At 46.9% G+C, this 22240-nt stretch overlaps 1 protein-coding gene across 6 annotated transcripts in view; it reads right to left on the bottom strand.

The window, feature by feature from the left end:
• The window catches only part of RPH3A (rabphilin 3A), a 192206-nt gene that overhangs the window by 33165 nt on the left and 136801 nt on the right, over window positions 1–22240 (bottom strand). For all 6 annotated transcript variants that reach the window (XM_031650782.1, XM_017946222.3, XM_017946221.3 and 3 more), the window contains exons 5-8: window positions 21665–21811; window positions 3606–3735; window positions 2289–2372; window positions 192–357 (exon numbers count right to left, since the gene is read on the bottom strand). In XM_031650782.1, coding sequence (XP_031506642.1) covers window positions 192–357; window positions 2289–2372; window positions 3606–3735; window positions 21665–21811 — 527 coding nt within the window. The remainder of the gene's footprint in view (window positions 1–191; window positions 358–2288; window positions 2373–3605; window positions 3736–21664; window positions 21812–22240) is intronic.

The raw sequence follows: 22240 nt of genomic DNA, 5'->3' as shown, positions 1-22240 counted from the left end.
CCTTGTGCTACCCTCTTGATAAGAGTTTATGGTGAACTATGAAGGAGATATAGAAGTCCTAGAACCAAGTCCAGAAGCTGACCATCCAACAACTGGATGGAAACACAGACATGATGTCAGGCCATCCCTCAGGTAGACCAGTTGGCTAAGATCTGTCCTTGGTCCTGAAAGAAGCACCTGCTTTGTCCTACCTCGAGCTGGAGCCCGGGCCGGGTGCTTGGGCTCAGGAGCAGGCTGTTCAGGGGCAGCAGGCTCACTGACAGGCTGCTGGGGCTTGGTCTTCTTTATAGGCATAGGCTGTGGGAGGACCTGTTTGGGGAAGCCTTTGAAGAACCATGCTCCAGAACGCTTCCACACCTGGGGAGGAGAGACAGGGATTGAAGATGTGGCAACCAAGCACTGTTGCTCTTACCTTCATGAGTGCCCATTTTTATCTTTCCTCCTCGTCCAAAGCGCCCTGACACAATAGCCAGCACAATTTTCTTACTACTACAGAGCCCTGCACAATTCATACTTATTCAGTCCATCCACTCTGAACACTCAGTAGAAAGGGCTTGAGTTTACCCATGGAGAAAGTGGAGTTTGGGGGCCGGGCGCGGTGGCTCAAGCCTGTAATCCCAGCACTTTGGGCGGCCAAGACTGGTGGATCACGAGGTCAGGAGATTGAGACCATCCTGGCTAACACAGTGAAACCCTGTCTCTACTAAAAGATACAAAAATATAGCCGGGTGAGGTGGCGGGCGCCTGTAGTCCCAGCTACTCAGGAGGCTGAGGCAGGAGAATGGCATGAACCTGGGAGGAGGAGCTTGCAGTGAGCTGAGATCCGGCCACTGCACTCCAGCCTGGGCGACAGAGCGAGACTCCGTCTCAAAAACAAGAAAAAGAAAAAAAAAAAGGAAGAAAGTGGAGTTTGGATGGAGAAAATGGAATATCCAAAATCTTAAGGATGGGTCCAACAGTACACAGCCAGAGAATGGAAAAACAAGGGCTCAACTCCAAGTCTTCCATCTCTTAAATGTGGCATGCTCTCCACTACACTGGTTGTTGTAAACAGGGTGATCTACCTACAACTTCCCCAAGACCTCTGGCCTTTCTCCTGGCCCTGTGGGTCAGGATAGAGCAGCACACCTAGGATGGTGTGTGAAACATCTTCCATTGCCCAGTCAGATTCATTCTCCACCCTGCTCTGTGCCCCAGGAGGCTGACCAGTATGTACTGCACTAACTGGACTCCATGAAATAAACTTTGACTTCTGTCTTCAGGTTTATTTGGTCAAGGAGAGCACCAGGGATTACAACAAAGCCTCTTGAAAGCTTGGATTGCTGAAGAGTTCTCCAGACAAATAAAGAGTTTGTAGTTAAGAGGAGGGTGGGACTATGGTATTTATTTCCTTGGCTCCCCACAACCCACCACTAGTTGGGCAGTGACTGCATTCCTGTTAGGCTACACCTATCTTCCAGTCTGGTAACCACTCCCTCCTCTATCTCTTCAGTCTTAGGAGGGGAAACAGCAACCCTGTTTTTGCTGGTGCTAGGGTGACTCGTCAACCCTTGCTGATTCCTCTTAGCTCTGCCTGGACCTTTGTCAATAACACCTTCATCAAGTCCTTGATTAACCTACTGAAGTGTGCCAATGCTTTCCTGCCAGGCCCCTGACAGATACTGAGGAGAACATGGTTATTGAAACATGGTCTCAAAGGCAGGACTCTGCAGCAGTGGGTGGGGGATGAAGAAATTGGAAGAAGAAGAAAGGACTTAATTGGGGTAAGATAAGTAAGAAGCAGAACTGGGGAAGAGAAGGATGCCATGGGAGAAAGAAAGAGGGACAAAGTAAAGAGAAATTGCCGGAAAAAGCGTGTGAAGATATGAGAAACAACAAAATGAGGAAAAGGGAGAAAAAAGCATAAGGATTAGAGGAAGAAAAGAGCTCAAACAAGAGGAGAGTATGAGGAAAGAAAAAAATGGAAATAAGAAATGGAATAGAGAGACAGAAAGGAAAGATGTTGGGAGAGGAAGACTCATAAGACTCATAAGACTCAGAGAAATGGGGTCAAAGAAAGAACAGAGGCCAGAGGGCAATGAACAGAGAGGGAAGAAGAAAGGATGGGAAGGAAGAAAAAAAGTCACAGAAGCAGAGGAGGAGAAAAGAAATTCCTACAAATAGTGTGAGGTTGTTCTGTCAATGTTCACTGCTGAGCTGGCTCCTTTCATACCAATCTCCTAAGGCACCTCTTAAGCTGGCCAAGAAAGGAGGGTGATCTAGGCACCAGATGGGACCAGGGCACTCACCTCCCTCTGCTCAATGCAGATTTTGCAGAGCCACACAGAATGCAGGCGGTTGTTGGTCTCCACTCCGCACTTGGTGCAGACATTCTGTGGATGAAACACAGGCAACACACTCAGATGAGCCATGCTCATGGGAGGCACAGCAATGTCACCCCCCGCTTTCTCTTGGTGGATGTAAAGAGGAAGAACTTGCCTCCATTTCTCACACTTCCTTCCAAGAGCAAGGCCAGTTGGAACAAAACTCCAATTTGAGTCTTATTTCCAGTAAGAAGAACTTGAGTCATTCCCAAGCACTGGATAAAGGAATTCTCTAAGTGTCCCTGTGGGATCTGAATTTTCATCATCCACACAGGGGAAATCACTGACATACTTTTTTCTAAAGACGAATGACCATATATCCATTTCGTGTCTTAATTTATTTCCTCTTTATTTCCAAAATGGACCTGACACAACCTAGACTATGACTAGAAGTTTAACTCCCCAAGGGGAAGAAAGTTATCTGAGAAAATGCCCCATGACTGTGTGATGGAATACTATATTTTTTATTGAATTTCCTGGAAGTTAAGACAATTAGGAAAACTTAATGGGTCATGAAATTCTCACTTTTGAGTTGACTGGCAAGTTTTTCAGAATACATAAACTCTTCCCAAGATTTCATTCTACATGTCAAATGTGACATCAAGCTGGAGATGATGACATTATAGATGTCTCCAGCTGGGTTGTTCAACTGAACTCTTGGAGTCCGGCAGACCCCAGGACAGTTGTATCTCTGCTCCCAAACTGTCAAGTGCAGACAGTTTAAGGAAAGGTTAGACGGTCAACAGAGTTCAGAAAGATTCCCCTTTGAGAACAAATGCTTTGGAAGCTAAATGATTCTAACTTGGCTAAACAGAGGCTTTCTAAGTTTCTTGTATCATAACCCAGGATACGAGAAAACTGAAAGCATTCCACATACACACAAGTATAAACATGTGCTTAGCATGCTCTTTAAACTGACACATAACTTGCTAAGGTATAACCAGGATAGCTGCAGTCTCAATCATAGCTCATGTCCTGCCACAGGCTCCCTAGTTCACCCTGGATGGAACTCAGCTCTAAGAGACAGAAGGATCAGAGTGGCTTCCAGGGAGGAACCAGGATCAGGGTTACCTTGGAAGACAGTAGGGCATGGAAGCATCCCAGAAAAAAACCGTATCCTGGCAAGTGATCTTCAGGATCCAAGTTCCACCCCCCAACCCCAGTGACCCCTACGGCTGGAGCCTAGGACTTTCCCCTCTGCAGGTGCTGCACAGGGAAGAAGGGATAAGAGGATGATGGTACCTTCTTACAGTCCTCACATACTACACAGGCAGAGCCCAGCATCCCCAGCTGTTCTCCACACAGTATGCAGCGGTTCACCCCATCCCCAGCCACGTTCTTCCTCATGTTTTCCAGGCGGTCCACCAGGCGCCTGGAAGCAGAGACAAGGTAAATAAGGACCTTGTAGGACTGGGGACCACCAGCATACCCCACAGTGTCAGGTTTATGGTTTTCACGTTCTTTGAGTCACACGCTCTTGTGCATCTGATGACAGTTGTAAACTCTTCCCCAGGAAAAGGCACGTGCACATAAAATTCTGACACATTTTCAGAATACCAAAGACCCCCTCCCACACCCCTCAAAGTCCCATCTGTTCTACCGACTTTGGATTAAGAACCTTATCTAGTCCTTTCTATCTCCTGTCACCTCCTCCCAGAAACTGCCTTCTGAGTGCTAGATTTATTTAGATCTATTTATCTGTCTCCATGATGCCTTCACTTGGATGTCTTCACAGGCATCTCAAACTTATGCTTTCAAACTCAACTTTTCATCTTGTCTGCTCTCCATCCCCAACTCCAGCAAACCTGCCTCCCAGTCTTGGGAAATGTCGCCACCATCTACATACTTGCTCAAACCAGAAACCCTGTGGGGGCCTTCCTTGACCCCCTCCTCTCCTGACATTCAATGACCCAACCAAATTCTTGGGCCCCACCCCAGCCCAACTGAATTAGAAATTCTGCCCCGAAATTGTCAAGTGCAGACAGTTTAAGGAAAGGGTAGAGGGTGAACAGAACGCAGGAAGGCTCCCCTTTGAAAATGAATGCCCTGGAAGCTAAACAATCATTCTAATTTGGCTGGATAGAGGTCCAGCAATCTGTATTTTATGAGTCCTCCAAGGTATCCTGATGCACGCTCAAGAATGGCTTTGAGAATCATTGCTCTAGTTACACTGATCTTTCAATTTCAGTTCTGTCTGCTTTAGCATCAGAGCACATTCAGTTCCTTGTGCCTGGAACAAACACACACATTTGTGATCTGTCTCTCTCTGTTGCATACACACACACTTTTATATTTTTCCTGCCTAGAGTGTCCTCAATTTTTTTTTTTTTTTTTTTTTTTTTTTTTTTTTTAGACAGAGTCTCACTCTGTCGCCCAAGCTGGAGTGCAGTGGCGTGATCTCGGCTCACTGCAACCTCTGCCTCCCGGGTTCAAACAATTCTCCTGCCTCAGCTTCCTGAGTAGCTGGGACTACAGGCACACACGGCCACGCTAGGCTAATTTTTGTATTTTTAGTAGAGACAGAGTTTCACCATGTTGGTCAGGATGGTCTCGATCTCCTGACCTTGTGATCCGCCTGCCTCGGGCTCCCAAAGTGCTGGGATTACAGGCGTGAGCCACTGCGCCTGGTCCAAGTGTCCTCATTCTTTAGAATAGCACTCCCTCTTGAGAGCCTCCTCAGACTACCAATTTTATCCACTCTACTAGCAACCTGGTACTTCCTCATAGCATTAGTTACTTTTGGAATTAACTACAGGGATTATCTGCATTACGTAATTAGCTGATTGTGAAACAATCTCTGGTTTGTTGCAGGGCAATGAGTTCCCCCGGGCCAGGCACCTTGTCTGTTCTGTTCCCTGCTGTGTGCCCAGTGCTGGATCAGTGCCTAGGCTGTAGTGAGGATTTGTATATGCTGGTTGAATCAATGAATGAATGAATAAGAGCAGCTCACTCCCCACACGTGTATCTAGCAAAAGTAAGTGCCTTGAGTGTCAAGCCATGCATAATAACAGCTTACAATTCAGTAGTACTCACTATATGCTTAGCATGGCATGAAGTGCATTGCCACCCACTTCCAGGAGGGAGGCACTACTATTTATGCCATTTTACAGGTGAAGAAAGTGGCACAGGGAAGCTAAATGACTTACCCAAGGTCACACAGCTAGGAAGTGGCAGAGCCAAAACTAGAACCCATAACTGGACTTGGTGGCTCATGCCTGTAATCCCAACACTTTGGGAGGTCAAGTTGGGTGGATCACCTGAGGCCAGGAGTTCGAGACCAGGCTGACCAACATGGTGAAACCCCATATCTACTAAAAATACAAAAAAATTAGCTGGGTGTGGTGGTGTGCATCTGTAGTCCGAGCTACTCAAGAGGCTGAGGCAGGAGAACCACTTGGACCTAGGAGGCGGAGGTTGCAGTGAGCCGAGATGGCACCACTGCACTCCAGCCTGGGTGACAGAGCGAGACTCTGTCTCAAACAACAACAACAATAAAAAACCCCCTAGAACCCATGTCTCATATGCATGACCCCAGCACTTTTTAAAGTTTAATGTGCACGCAGATGACACGGGGATCTGTTAAAATGCAGATTCTGAAATACCAGGTCTGAGGTGGGGCCTGAGGTGCTACATTTCTAGAAAGCTCCCAGGTGGTGCCACATGATGCCACTGGTTTCAGACCACACACTGAATGACGACTGTGGCATCCTGTTTCCACTTCGGCGTTTTTTTGTGGGGGGAGGGGGTCACTTCCCACCAGCTTGAAGCCATCTCCTTGCCCATCCCTCAAATGAGGACTCCTTCTAGACACACAGCCAGTGAACCCAGATAGAGCTGGACCCCACCCACCCCTCCATGGGCTGGGTCCCAGCTGTGTACATACATGGCAGGGGAGAGCCGATGGGAGGGACGGGGGCGTCACAGCACCCAGAGGGCCCCTGGTAGCCCTGCCTGGCAGGCACTTAATGCTGACTCTCCCCACGGCCCTCATTGCTCTTGCCACACCCTCAGAGCGCTCCGAGTTACAATGCCATAAATAGCAGCTTCTCCCTTTGCGTTCCATTCGAGAGAGGTGCTGCCCTGCCCAATGAACAGGCAAAGGCAGCCTGCAGGCTCTGGAGCCTCCGCTGTGACCCAGATTGCACAGAACCACTTGAGGCACGATGCGCAGAGCTGAAGGCAGCGTACTCTTCTCGATTCTTCCTCATTTTCCCCCCAGCCACCCCATCTTCCCTAAAAGTTATTTCTACAGGATGATGGGAGCGGGCAGGAACCAGGAACAAGCTCCCAGTCCATGGTCTCAGAACTCCTGTAATAACAGTAGCTGGTGTTTACTGAGCACTTACTATGGGCCAGGCACAGACTTTTATTTAAATTTTATTTCCTCATTTTATTTATGTAGTGTTACTATTATTTTTAGAGATAGGGCCTTGCTGTGTCACCCAGGCCAGAGTGCAATGGTGTGATCACAGCTTACTGCAGCACTAACCTCCTGACTTCAAGTAGTCCTCCTGCCTCAGCCTCCCAAGTAGCTGAGCTGGGACTACAGGCATGCACCACCATGCCTGGCTAATTTTTTTTTTTTTTTGACTGAGTCTCACTCTGTGGCCCAGGCTGGAGTGCAGGGGTATGATCTCGCATGCCTGGCTAATAAAAAAAATTTTTTTGTAGAGATGGGGTCTCACTATGTTGCTTAGGCTGGTCTCAAACTCATGGCCTCAAATGATCCTCTTGCCTTGGCTTCCCAAAGCATTGGGATTACAGATGTGAGCCCTCCACAGGGATTTTCTTAATGACTCCTCCCAGTCACACTAGAAGCTGAGGATTACTTTTGTTTCCATTTACTACATGAGAAAACTGAGACACAGAAAGGTTAAGTGGTTTATGCCAGTTACACAGCTAAGAAGTGGTGAAAGCTGGGACTCAGACCCAGGCAGTCGGCTCCCAAGTCCCTGTTCTTAGCTGCTACACCATGCTGCTGTGCACACAGCCATGTGCCATGTAGAGCCATGGGGATCGCCTTGAACAGGTCAACCTCCACCCTACTCGATTTCCCTGCCTTTCCCTCACCAAAGGCCCCTCAATCATTAGTAAGGACCAAGCTGCACATATGCAGTTACCCTGGCTGGTTCCAGCCTGTCCACCTCTCACTGCCCGAGGTTGGGACAAGATACCCAACCAATGCTCCATCACTGTGTTTCTCCAAAGAACCCTCAACATGCGGCTGACAAATCTTGATTTTAGCCTGGGCTTTTGCCTCTTTGGACTTGTTTCCTCATCTGGAAAATAAGAGGCATTGGGTTGCATAGGTGGTTGTCAAACTGTGCTTCATGGTACCCCGAGGGTTTCATAGAGCCAGTTCAGGGGCCAACCTCTGTGGCAGCATGGTGAGAGAGAATTTGAGGGGTTACCACACCTCATTCCATACAGAGCATGTCTGCATTGATCTCTTTTGTTTGTTTGGGCTGTTGAATTAGATTTCCTTTAGAAAGTTGGTTCCAGGGTTTTAAAAAAACAGTTTGAAGTTGACTAGAGCTGTTAAACGTCAGGATGCCTTTCAATGCCATAGAACTATAAAATTTTACGAGACAATGAAGTGGGCTCATGGAGGCAGGGGATGGCAGTTGCATGGGGACATTTTTCTTATACACAGTTGCTCCCAACTATTTTCACCTTCATCAACTGCCTTAGTCAGAAAATAGATTGTGTTCTTCTCACTCTACCATTGGGGTCTCAGAGCACAGAGAGAGTGGGCCGCTAGCCTGGGTCACTCAGCCACAGCTAGAATCTGGTTCTCTGCTTCAGTCAATCATCTTTGCTTTCCATGAATCCCCACAGCCTCCTGCCTCAAGTCAAGCTTTGCCAAAGCAGCTCAGGAAGAGGGCGTGGGACAAATCCAATTCTAAACCGCATTGTGCTTTAAGGAAACTTAAAAGGGTTTTCTGCCTCTTCCTGGAAAAGGAAGGTTGTGGACTTGCCTGTCACTTGCAAACCCACACTGCAGCCTCCCCACCTAGTGCCTGTTCCTTTCACCATTAACTCCTGGATGCCAAAAGGCCTCATGAACACACGTTATTCAGGGAGTGTCTCATTATCTCCTATCAGCAGCAGCAAATGGCACAGAAATGCAGCAGAACCAAGATTATTACTCAAATGTCTCAGCTGAGGGACCCTCATTATCCATGAATTTAGTACAGACCAATAAAGAGGATGCATGTGAGGTGGGAACACGCAAATCCTCCTTCTCCCTCAGAAGATCAGGAATGAGCAGGGAGCTTCCTGCAGCCTGCCTGTTAGGGCACCCTGCTGCCTCAAATGCTGCAGCCACAAAATGGAAGACCCCAACAGCCTAAGACTTTAAACTAGGGAATAAAACTTTGCAAGAAGCCAAGTCAAAATTGGGTCATGGTGGACCATGTGTCACAAGTGGGTCTTTATCCTGGTGATAAAACATTTCAGCATCTTCACCCCAGAAGAAAGATGTTTTTACCAGTCTTGGCAGGGAAGCCCTAGATGTGTAAGGGAGACGCTCTCTACCCTCACTGCATGTCAATCAGCCAGCGTTAAGAAAAACACCAGTGCCCGGCCCTGACTCTAAACCTTCTCAGCTATGGATCTAATTCTGCCTGGATATCAGTATTTAAGCATGAAGTCCTATTGAGAGCCACTGTGTGGGGGAAATATTACCAAAATGTATGGTATATCTAGATCATCTGGGGAGAATGTTCAATATTCAGAGAATAATTCTATAGGGTTGGGGGAGGCCTAGCAACCTGCATTTTAAAGCGGCTCCCTGTTTGAGTCTGCTGGTGAATTCCTGGCTACACTTTAAGAAATACGAAAGGAGGTGGTGAAGCATATCCCATGGAGATACATTCTTCTTGCTGTGTTAAGTGGGAAAAAAACAAAAACCCAGAGTGCAGGATTGTGAACAGGGTGTGAGTTTGGGTTTGAAACGTGCTCACCTGAACATCTCCATTGTGTGCACTCAAATATGTATATATACATCATGAAGGAAACACACCAAGATATTCATAGCGATTATCACCAGGTAATGAGGGGTTATGGATAATTTTCACTTCCCTCTTTAATGTACCCAACTCGCTGGACTCCTCCTCTATACTCTCTTGACTTTCTTAAAATGAGCATGTATTACTTTTACATCAGAGAAGAAAGTGCATTTTTGAAGATGGAGATCATGTGGCCAACGGTTAAAAGACATGGGTTTGAATCCTACCTCTTTTCCAGTCAATGACCTTGAGAAAACCTCTTCTAATAAGAGAGGTTAGAAGAGCTGCAGCTCAAGTTTCCTCTCATGTGCAGCATTCTGAATTCTCAGATCCTGAGAGAGAAACACTGAGATTTCTCCTTCTTTTTTTTTGAAATGGAAGGACCCTTGATGACTAAGAGTAGACCTTGTCTGCATTGGCTGCCTGGTGTTATTTGCCTGCCTGGTTTTGTTTACCTATCTAATGTCTCCATCCCTTTCTCTCACATGAAGTGCCCAATTAGCTGAACCCTGTAAGTGGCTGACACTCACTACTATGTCTTTACATGCCTGATTAACTTTATGATGACTACTCACACCTGGCATCCTGAGAACATCCATCACCAGGCTAGGTGCTTAAGGTGAGCTGTTGGTTACTCAGTGAAGTCGGGCGGGCATATCCCAATTCCCAGGATGCTCTCAGAGGCACCAGGAGTATGTAGGAGTATGTCCCCTCCTCTGGGCACCAATGGATGGCCTCTGGAGGTGGTGGAAAGCAGGTTCCCAACTTGGTCTGGCCTTGCCATCCCAATGGAGGCAGACGGGCTATTCATTCACTTGACAAACATTTATAGAGCACCTACTATGTGCCTAGTAGACAGTGAGGATGCAACGGTAGCAAAACAACAAGATCACTGCCCTCATGGAGCTGGTGTTCAAGTGAGAGATTGGACATTATTTAAAAAATCACGTGGCCGGGTGCAGTGACTCACGCCTGTAATCCCAGCACTTTGGGAGGCCGAGGCGGGTGTATCACGTCAGGAGATCGAGACCATCCTGGCTAACATGGTGAAACCCTGTCTCTACTAAAGATATATATAAAAAAAAAAAAGAAAATTAGCCGGGCGTGGTGGCAGGCGCCTGTACTCCCAGCTACTTGGGAGGCTGAGGCAGGAGAATGGCGTGAACCCGGGAGGCAGGGCTTGCAGTGAGCCAAGACTGCACCACTGCACTCCAGCCTGGACGACAGAGCAAAACTCCGTCTCAAAAAAAAAAAAAAATCACGTAAATTGCTATAATCATCATAAGTCCCCTGAAGGACAAGTATGAGCAGCTTTGAGAACTCACAAGAGAGAGACAGGAACAGTCAGGACGGGTCCTCAGAGAAACCAAGGAATAGCATATGCGAAGGAAGTGAGAGGTGCTCAGCATGGCTGGGAGGCTGAATGGTGGGAGATGAGGCTGGAGAGATGGCAGGGACCACTCCATGCAGGGTCTTTTATTGAAGAGTGATGGGACAGCATGTAAGGGCTTTCAGTGGAGGAGACTCAACTTCCCACCCCGCCTTTTTTTTTTTTTTTTTTTTTTTTGAGACAGGGTCTGGCTCTGTCACCCAGGCTGGAGTGCAGTGGCTTGATCATAGCTCACTGCAGCCTCAAACTTCTGGGCTCAAGCAATCTTCCCACCTCAGCCTTTCAAGTAGCTGTGACTATAGGTGCGTGCCACTATGTCTGGCTATTATTTTTTATTTTTTATAGAGATGAGGTCTAACTATATTGCTTAGGCTCATCTTGAATTCCTGGGCTCAATCAAGCAATCTTCCCACCAAAGCCTCCCAAAGTGCTGGGATTACAGGTATTAGATACCACGCCCAGCCCCATTTAGAGACAATACTTGAACAAATGAATGGAGCCCTTGGGAGGCTTGGTGCAGTGAGAGTTTCAGATGCTGCAGCTGTTCCAGGTAGAATGAAGCAGGCAGGTTTCTGGTCTTTCTCCACACATGGAGCTGAGCAGGTCCTTTGAAACTACAAGGTTGGTCCAAATGGGTCTAACTCAATGGTGGTAAAAGAGCGTATCAGAAGGAGGGCCACAAAATGTCACTGCATGCCAGCAGGTTTCAAGGAATCACTCGCTGTATTAGCTTTCTGTGGCTGCTGGAACGAACTATCACAACTTAGGGACTTAGACCATATACATTTATCTTAGCAGCTCTAGAGGTCAAGGCTAAAGTCAAGGCGTTGACAGGGCTTCATTCCTTCTGGAGGCTCTAGGAGAGCATCTGTTCCCGGGCCTTTTCCAGTTTCTAGAAGTCAGCTGCATTCTTTGGCTCATGGCCCCTTCCTCCATTTTCAAAACCAGCAGTAGGGCATCTTTTAATCTCTCCGTGACTCTGATCTTCCTGTTCCCTCTCACGGGAAACCCTTGTGATGACATGGGGTCCACCTGGATAATCCAGGATAATCTCCCCATCTCAAGATTCACAACTATCACATCTGCAAAGACCCTTTTGCCACTGGAGGTAACATACGCACAAGCTCCAGGGATTGGAATGTGGACATTTTGAGGGAGGCCATTGTTTTGCCTGCCACACCCACATTTTTGCCCCATCAAGTCACCCAGAGCCTGATTTGGGTCTGAATCCAACTTTAGCCCTCCTCTGCAGAACAATTCCTCCCTGACTGGCTGTCGATGTCAGACAAGTCAAGTTTTTGACTCTGTGAGGTTCCAATCGCTTTCTTCAGGTATTTACATGCAGCCCCAAGAAAGCGTAGACTCCCTATACACAGGCACGCCAACATAGACACAGACACACACACACCCCTGCAGACGTGCACACTTTCAGGATTTAGTAGTAGGAAGCAGTTATGATGCAGGGGTTGGGGTGCCAATTCTGGAGTGAGCTTGCCTGGCCCCATATCTGGACTTCGCCACTTCCTAGCTCTGTGACCCCAGGAAAGCTACTTAACCTTTCTGAGCTTCAATTTCTTTATCTGTAAATTAGGGAAAACAAAGCCCTTACCTCTTAGGATTGTTGCAAAGGTAAAATGAGATAGTTTTTTTTAGTTTGTAAAATGCCCGGAACATGGTAACGATTCAGTAATGGTTGCTGCTAATTATTTATTCTGGAAATTTGTGGGTTTTATACATCCCTGTACTCACATTTTTTCTGGGTATCCAGGATGCTATCATCTGCCTGTGAAATCTGTCTTTCTAAAGCGTTTAAAGGGGCTGCATTGATTAGAAATTTACAGGACTCAAGTGCCTATCTCCAAACACACACACACACACACACACACACACACACACACACAGATGACACATGCACCCACACATATACACCCACAGGCATGCCTGTAGAGGCACATGTACATACGGCTATGAGCGTGCATGCACATACACACACACACGCACATGTATGATTAGAACCTACATGCAAGAATACACTTTTACATGGTCTGTACACACTGTGCTCTTGTAGAGAGATCAGATCCAATCAGCTGCCTTCTTCAAGTAAGGTCATAAGCCCAGTGGAGGACTGACCTCTGCTTATTTCTGATGCTCAACCTCCCACAAAAAGTGACCTCAGAAACTGACCTCAGAAACATTCAAGTAACTGCTTTTGAACTTTCCTGTACTGCTGCAACATCCTGATGAATGTTGAGGAAAAGGTTAATGGATGTACAATTGTGCCAGAAAGTAGGCTTCATGTGGTGTGCAGCAGAGCCTGGGAAAGACGCCCTGCACCCTGCTTTCCCCAGTGTGATGGGTCTCTGTGCCAATCTCTGAATCAGCAGAGGAAACGGCTAAAAGCTGGGGTTCCACCAACTCATGGGATGGAGCCAGAGCAGCTGCCTTTAGAAACAGTGGTTGACCACGATTTCACCATTCAGAAAAACGCAGCAAAGTGGGAGAATGGGTACGATGTCATGTTGTCCTTCTCTATCTTTCTCTGATCTTTGCCTATTTCTCTGTCTCTCTCTGTCTCTCTCTGTCTCTCTCTCTCTCTCTCACACACACACCTCCCACACCACACCATCAATTCTAGAATCCCTGCTCGCTCTTCACCTCACCCTAATTGCCAAGTAGGGGGATATTACTGTTGAGTTTATTAAAGTTGGCACTTTCTGAAGTCAAAATTGGACCATCTGCTGTGAATGGGGAAATGGCTGCTCTGATGGGGCCTGGCCTGAGGCTGTAATGCCAGGGTCTCTCAGGAATCTGTCCTTAAATGACTGAGCTGCTCCATCAGGAAGCCACACGCTGGCATGCAGGGCGTGTGCATTTCAGACTCATTAATTCTCCCTGTTGTTTGTTACTGTCACCACCTGGGGAGCCCTAGATCTCAGTCTCCTTGAGGGATTGGTGAATGGGATTCCTGCCTGGGCCTCGGCACTTTGGGGAAAGAGGTCACCTCGGTTCAGAGTTGGAGACGAGGGAGCCAAGAAAGACCACTGGAGGGCTCAGCTGGGCTAGTGCAGTCCATGCTGGGCAAGGTGCTGTGTCATGACAAACCCAGGAACAGCAATAGTTGTGGTTGCTGTTTCTGAGTGTTTACTGTGCCAGGTGCTGTGCTAAGTACTCTGTATGCATTGTTTTCCTTAAGCCATCAACAATCTGGGAGAGAAGCTCTATTATTCACTCCCATTTTACAGATGGGGAAACTAAGGCACACAGAGGGGAACTCACTTGCCCAAGTGTACACAGCTCAAGAGTGGAAGAACTAGATCTGGAAGTTAGGTCCAGCTGCCCAGATGCTAGAATGACATCTTTGTTTCATGTCAGTGCTTTGGTTGGGGTTCTTTCTGACCCCTCTCCCTGCTCTTTCCTGTCACGAAAAATAGAGTTGGGAAAATGTGGTGCTGAGGCCTGAAGGGGCCAAGGGTCACTGTGGTAAAGAGGAATGAACTGTTCAACTGAATGAAGAAACATATGAAACGATCAATTAACTTCGATAAATGTTTGAGATACCCTGTAATTACTTCTCTGAATCCCCAAAATCGTCCATCAATTGCCTTTCCCACCTGTACTCCCCAAAACCAATAGGATAAAGTGGAAAGACAAATTCAAGTTCAAAGTCTGGTTTGGCCACATAAAGGCTGTGTGCCTCTGGGCAAGTGGCTTAACTTCCCTGAGCTTTGGTTTACTCAGCTGTAAAGCAGAGATGATTGTCTGTCTCTCAGCGAGGACATTATGAGGATTAAAGGAAATATATGATATTTGAAAGTTCCTAGCACAGGGCTTGGAGATAAATGTTTGTTCCTCTATGGAATAGCAGAATAGGAGCCCAATCCTGGAGCCAGCCAGCCTGGATTTATAATCCTAGTCCCACCACTTATTAACTGTGTGACTCTGGGCAATCTGCTAAACCTCTCTGTTCTTCAGTTTCCTCATCTGTGAAATGGGAATGATTGTAATATATTCTATTGCATAGGATTCCTGTGAAGATTACATAAATGAATCTACATAAAGCTCTGAGCACAGTGCTGGCACATGATGCCAATAAAAGCGGTTTCTTATGATTATTTTGCTAGAAGTTGAGTATGACTGCAAGAAAAATCGCAGTCCATTTCATCTCCCATTCCTTCTCTACCAACAAAAGGGCTAGAGCAGTAGTTCTCAACAGGGGTGACTTTGCCCCTCGGGGGCATTGAGCAGTGTCTGGAGACATTTTTAGTTGTCGCAACTGGGTAGGGAGTTAAACCAGGCATCTTAGTGGGTAGAGACCAGAGATGCTGCTGAACAGTCTACAATGCAAAAAACAGCCCCCACACAAAGGATTATCTGTCCCCAAACATAAATAATGCGGAACTTGAGAAGCTAGAGAGATTTGAAGACTACCCCGTCCAACTTCCCATTTTACAGATGAGGTCAGGGAGGCCATGAGAGAGGCTGTAAGGGTAAAGTGATTTGATAAGCATCTTAGTTGGGTTTATGGTTCACTGAGTATACATTATTCATTCAACATGTATTTGTTCTCTCTTTTATGGCAGGCATCGAGCTAATTAAGGAATCCAGAAAACTTCTATTTTGATCTTTTTTTTTTTTTTTTTTTAAGACAGTCTTGCTCTGTTGCCCAGGCTGGAGTGCAGTGGTATGATCTAGGTGGCTCACTGAGACCTCTGCCTCCCAGGCTCAAGCAATTCTGCTGCCTCAGCCTCCCAAGTAAAAAAATCTTTGCTTTTGTATGAAAAAAGAAAAATTCCCCAAATGTCTTGATTGGGTTAAGTTACTTTCCTAAATGTGTTGCATGTCTTTTCTTTCTTTTTTCTTTTTTTTTTTGAGACAGAGTCTCGCTCTGTCACCCAGGCTGGAGTGCAGTGTCACGATCTCGGCTCACTGCTACCTCTGCCTCCTGAGTTAAATGATTCTCATGCCTCAGCCTCCCAGGTAGCTGGAATTACAGGCATGCGCCACCACACTCAGCTAATTTTTGTATTTTCAGTAGAGATGGGATTTCATCATGTTGGCCAGACCGGTCTCAAACTCCTGGCCTCAATTGATCCCCCCGCCTCAGCCTCCCAAAGTGCTGGGATTACAGGCATGAGCTACTATGCCCAACCGTATTTTCATCTTATACAAACAGATTCTATAACATGTTAGGGCTAGCTGGACATTGGAAAAAGCACTGGTCCAATCCCTGAGAAAACTGAGGTACTACTCAATAATTCCCAACACTGGGGGGTTCAGAGTCCCCCCAGACTTGATGAAATCTATGTTTCTTGAGAAAAAAATGTACATAGACACATACGTAAATATGTTGATATTATCAGAATGCCCCCAAGTCCCTGATCCCATCCATAGAAGGTTTAAGACTTTAGGTTTAAATGTGGGAGAGGAGTCCTCCTTTAGAAAGAGGAGAGTATGACCTGGCTTATGGTCGGCTTGTCAAGCCATAGGACAGATGTCTGCCTAATTAGACGTAGCAAGTTCCAGGCATCATTATTCACTTCTCCCTCTGTCCATATTTTGGAAAAAATATGTGCCAAAAACACAGGGGAAGGTGGAATCAAGATGAGAAGGTGATAGGGGTGCGACAGATCCTGTCAACAACAAGTCCCTCTGACTTCCTCCTCCATCACGGCGTCTGGATGCCAAGGTTAATGACAAATCCTAATTACTTTTTTGGGCCCATCTGTTTAAGGAAGCTGACCTCGAATGGAATCCACCCAGCTGCCAGTCCCTTCACAGGCAAGGTATATGAGCAAATGCCTTTGAGAGGCTCTGGATGGAGAGAAACAGAATAAGGATAAAGAGGGCCTTACCAATGTCAGGGAGAGAGGTGGAAATGCAAACCAATTTTGGAGGCAAATGTCTAATTCCAAACTTAATACATTCTAAAAGTCCTGTGAGTAACCTAGGTGTGACTTTGCAACTCACAACGAGGCCCTTTTATGCTCAGGAGAAGTACTCAGCAGCCACGTGTGTCTAGCCTGGCACCTCTGACCACTGCTGATAGGATGAGGGGCGGGCATCTAGGGCGAGCTAGGTCAATCAGAGTTCCTTCCCTGGGAATTTGGGATTGAGACTAAGAAGAGCTATAAAAACTGGGAGGCTCTAGCTAGCATGGCTATATTTTCTAATATGTGGGGTGAGAAGTAGGCCTTTCATGAGGCTAGGCTGTGTTCTTGTCCTCAGATCCCTGGAGATATGTATGAACCCTTATATTAAACTTCTCTTTCTGCATAATGAGATAAAGATAGCCACCAGTAATGCCTTCCTCCTCTGCATGCACATGACAGTTATCACATAAGGAGATAGGATCTATTTCCTGTCCTCAATAGAAAGTGATACCTGCCAGTTCCAGACCTCACTGTTAAGAGACCGGGCAACACCTATCTTTGTTCCCTTGGGATCCAACTGCCATGTAAAGGATCTCAGGCCAGACTAATGAATAAGGAAGGATGAAATGCAAAGAGAGGGGCTACCTGAAGAGTACCAAGGTACAGACAGGGGAGTAAAGCTTTATTGTACCTTCCAGCCTGGCCCAACCACCGGCTGAATGCAGCTGAGTGAGCAAACCCAGCCCATGTCCCCTGGAACAGAAAACCTGCCCAGCAGAGCTCTATCTGAATCCTTAACCCATAAAATCATGAAAAATAATACACTGTTTTGCTCTAAGCCACAAAGTTTTGGGTGGTTTGTTATATTGCAATAGATGACTGAAACAACCTAGCTGGAATTAGTTTCCTTTCTTGTAAGCAAAGTGTCCTAACTAATATAGAAAGTCTGTAGCAGTCGGGCATGCAAAATAAACTCTGAAATCCCACTTGGCACTTATATAAGAAATGTGGGGGCAAAATGAGGTTGGTTAATGAGTTTCTCTTCTGGCCATCCTCTCTCCCTCCTGGGATGCTGAAGAGAACAGAGCTGGGTTGTGAGCTAAGTGGTGAGTGAAGATTTAGATTCCTCCTGGCAGAAGCACATGAGCTCCATGGAATGAAGCAGCTCTGGGTTGCTGTGCATGGCCTGGGGCTCCCTGGGGCAGCTAACTCTTGCAAAACTGCCCCAGGGAGGCAATGCTTCCTGGGAAGCCTGAGGGCATTTCTCTCCTGGAACTCTCAGAACCACAGCAGCATGCAGACTAGCCCTGGCAGCTTTGGAAGGTACGGACAGGTTAATAAGAGCTGGAAATAATCATTGGGCCAGCACAGAAAGGGTTTCAGCTTCCAGTTCTCAAAATGTCCCCTCCAAACCTGAGTAATTAAAATTTCCATGCTCTGCAGAGCCTAGGAATTTGGGAACACATCTTCAGGAAAAACATCTGAGACCTTTAAGAGCATAGTTCCGAGAGTCAGCCAAATAGGGATGTGTACCTTGCCTGCATATGACCTTGGGCAAATAACCTAAGTTGGCTGAGCTTCAGTTTCCTCACCTGCAAAATGGGGATAATACTAGCTTACTTGACAGGGTTGACAGGAGCAGTTAATGAGTTAATTCAAATGAAGTTTTTAGATATGGGCTTGGCACATAGTAAGTGCTTAATAAATGACACCCATCATGATGATTATTTATCATGCTTATTAACAGTGATTTCGTAACTCTCCCAGACAGCTTTCACTCAGGTAATAAAAAAGAACATTCAGCATCATGGGGCTGATATCCAGACCCAGTAAGGGACAGAGCTACATCAGAAATTTTAACATAGAAGGAGCTCATTTACTCTGAGAGGTACAGCCAACAATAGGGTGTGAGGCCCCTCACCAGACACCCCCAAAATACTGTAGAGTCTGCGCAGAAAGAATCCTGAGAAAGAGACTGAGTCATTTGATGGATGGGAAAACTGAGATTCCTAGAGCTCACTAACTGAGATCCTCATGTTCTGCAGTGGGAGCCCCAGTTAGCACCCCCATTTTCAGTTTGGCTCCATGTCTGATGTTTCACTTGGCTTTCATCTGACTCCTCTCTGATCCCTTCCCAGGGAAGTGTGGGTGGAACAGTAATCAGGGCAGGTTTGAGCTTAGAAGACACAAATAGCATTGGGTTTGCCTCTGGCGATGCTACCAGCAAGGGCTGGCTGCAGGCAGGGCGCTGTGGAACAACCACAGCCAGAATCTTCCGGGACTGTCCTCCCCACTCTGGGAAGCCAGGCAGAAAACACACTGTCTCAGCAAAGGGACATTCTGTCACCAAAGACTTGGCCCAAGCTCCCCTGGAAGCCTCTCAAATCTCCTTCAGGGGAAGCCAGGGGCTGCTAGAGTTTCAGGACTTGCCAAACAGGAGTCGCAGGGCAGACTTCTAGAACAAAGGCTTCGGCTAGTGTCAACAATCAGCCTTCTCTTAAAAAAACAAACAAACCTTACAATTAAATAATTGCCACTATTTATTAAGCATATACTTTGTACAAGGCACCATAATAATCCTTTGCATGCTAATTAAATACTCACCCAGATGTATGTGATAATGTTATCCCCATTTTGCAGATGAGAAAACTGAGGCACAGGGAGCTAAGTGGCTTATCTAAGGGCACGCAGCGGGTAAGTGGCAGAACTGGAATTTGGATCGAGGTCTCCCTGACTTGGCAACCCCAGTTCTTAACCACAATGCTCTGCCACCATGTCACCAGGTTGGTAGGGAGAATACAGCAGGACATTGAAGATAAAACAGAGACCCCATTTACCCTGTTCTATATCATTTAAGCTGGGATCTGCTCAGTCCACAAAGACCTGCTTAACCTGACCCCCAGAGGCAGCCCAGTGGCCATGTTGATACAACAGGGCTTGGCACGCCTGGCTGCAGTTGATTGGACAAGGGATAGTATCTGACATAAGACAGTCAGAGTACTTTCCCTGGGAATTTGGACCCTGGATAAGACTATAAACCCCCAAGCCTCTTGGCCACAGGCAATGTAGGAAGAAGTTAGGAGACAGCCTCATCTTCCATGTTCATTCATTCACTCACAAATATTTTGCTGTGCACCTGTTATACACCAGGCTTTGGGAATACAGCAGTGAACAAAACCGGCAAAAATATCTATCCTTAGGAATCTTAATCTGGTGGGGAGAGACATACAATAGTTAAAGAAAATATGTAAAATATAAAATGTGATAGCTGGTGATAAGTGCCACGCAAGAAAAAGGTTGAGCAGAGTTCTTGTTTTCACTGTTTACCTTTAACATACATACATTTCCTTCCCTCATGACTGAGGCCCATCATTGTATGAAGACACACACATATGCACACACACACATGCACACACATACATGCACATGTGCACACACACATGCACATACACGCACACACGCATGCATACATGCATACACACACGCACACACACTGCCAGCCTGGAGAACTTTCCACTCCTGAAATATCTTTTAAAAAGCAAAGCAAAATAAAAACCTAACCCCATCAGCAAGCCTCTCAGACCCATCTGCTTGGTGACCACATGAGGAGGCTGACAGAGGGTCAAGTGTGAAGCTGACACATCCTGTGACACATCCTGAGGTTTGTTTGTCACTTGTCAACAACACCTCTGATTTCCCCAGCCTGCCCTAAGTGCAATTATCTGGATCAAATCAAAGGCACCCACTTCCTGCATCCCCAGAGCATCATTTTCCATCCAAGAACCTCGTTAACCCCTGGCTGAGGGTCTGGATAGGGATATCAGTGGGCACCTCAGTGCCCAAATCTGTTGTAAGCAGTTGGCAATGGCTGCCCCCGGCAGGAGGGCTTGGGGAGGGACACAGGGTGGCGGTGGTGTCCCAGCATCCTGCCTTCCCATTTCCTGTTTGATATTTGGATCTAGGAAGACTACTCCAATGGCTTCTCTGTATCCCGGCAGCCAAAGTCTCCATTTATACCAAAAGCTCCCCAAACACATACCCTCACTCCCTTCTCTAAGTTATTCTCCCCCCCTGATGATGCCCCACACGTTCCCCAGTCCCCCAGCTCCAGCCCACACCCATGGCACTCCTTGCTCTCTGGTATTGTCCCTGCTCATTGATTTTGTCACTCTCTTCCACTCATCACACATCCTTCTTATAAGCCTTGCTTCTCTCCCAAACATGTTTTCATTATCCCCTCCCTCTGAGCCCCACTTTCCCCTCCTTCCTACCATTTATCAAACACATAGTGTCACCAGAGCCTGGGTCAGGAACTGTGCATGCATCATCTCAATGCTTACAAGAGTCTTATAGGATAATTACTGTTATTTCCCCCATTCTGCCAGTGAGCAAACTGGGGCTCAGAGAGGTTAAGCAACTTGCCCAAGATCCACAGTAGGCAAGTAGGGAGCTGGCATGGGACCCCGGGTTCTTGGAGTCCGGACCCATCAGGTTAACCTCTGCTTCCTCACTCACATGCTGTCTGACCCTTATAGGACTGGTTTCTCCAATTGTCTTATATAACTAATTTCAAACATGCTCTCTCTTTTACACACTCTTTTTTACCTACTCTCTGTCCTCCTAACCTTGCCCTCAGCTGTACCTTCTGACACCTACATGGCTCTCATTTCTAGAACACATCCCTATGCAGCTGTGATTAGCTGAGACACCTCATGCTCACACCCACCCCACTTCTTGAAGCTTCCAATGACATCTCCCCTTTCCCTATCACAATACCCCTCCCCCTGCCCCTTCTTCAATGCACCCTCAGGCAAGAAACTCCTCACTCGCAGCCCACTCTCTCCTCTAGTCCCTTTTTTCTTCTCCCAACTCTCCTACCTCATGCAACAAAGATCCCACGTCTGCCAGTGGGGAAGTCGGAGGGGGTGCAGGGAGGTGGCCCCATAAGTCACAAATGGCAAAGCCCAGAGGCAGCCCAGCACACCCTCCTGCCTTAGCGGCTCTGGGGTGAATGGGAAGTGTAAGCCTCACCCGATTCGCTCCTGCTCCATCTCTTCCATTTTCTCAGCTCGAGCAATCACCCTGTTGATGATTTCTTTCTCCTCATCGGTCAGCTCTTCCTGCTTCCTCTGCCTGTCAGGCTGACCACTGGGGTGGACGGACCAGCCTGCCTGGACCCTGAAAAGAAATTTGGGAAGGTGTGAGGGTGGAGGAAAAATAGTAGTTCAAATTCCTGCTAGGAAACTCACTGCCTGGGAAACTGTGGGCACAAGGATTATAGCTCTCAGAGCCTCAGTCTGCTCCTCTGTGCAATGGGACACACATACTTCCCTCTCAGGTTTCTGATGAGTTTATTTTGCTTATGTGCTTAGTACACAGTAGACACTCCATGACATTGTCAAGCAAGCTCATGGAAACCTGGAGAGTAAAGATATTTCAGAAAAAATTCTAGAACAGTAGACTTCTGTCAGCCTGACAGGCAGAGTCTGAAGCCCTGGGTCCCAGGTTGACCACAGCATCTGCCTGGCAGAGAGATGGCTTTTGGGGGCCACAGAGTGTTTTAAAATAAGTTTAAACTGGTTGCCAACTACGTTGTAAAAATCTCTT

The sequence above is a fragment of the Papio anubis genome, chromosome 9 (assembly GCF_008728515.1).
Source record: "Papio anubis isolate 15944 chromosome 9, Panubis1.0, whole genome shotgun sequence".
NCBI classification, from domain to species: domain Eukaryota; kingdom Metazoa; phylum Chordata; class Mammalia; order Primates; family Cercopithecidae; genus Papio; species Papio anubis.
This window is presented reverse-complemented; position numbering and strand designations above follow the sequence as displayed.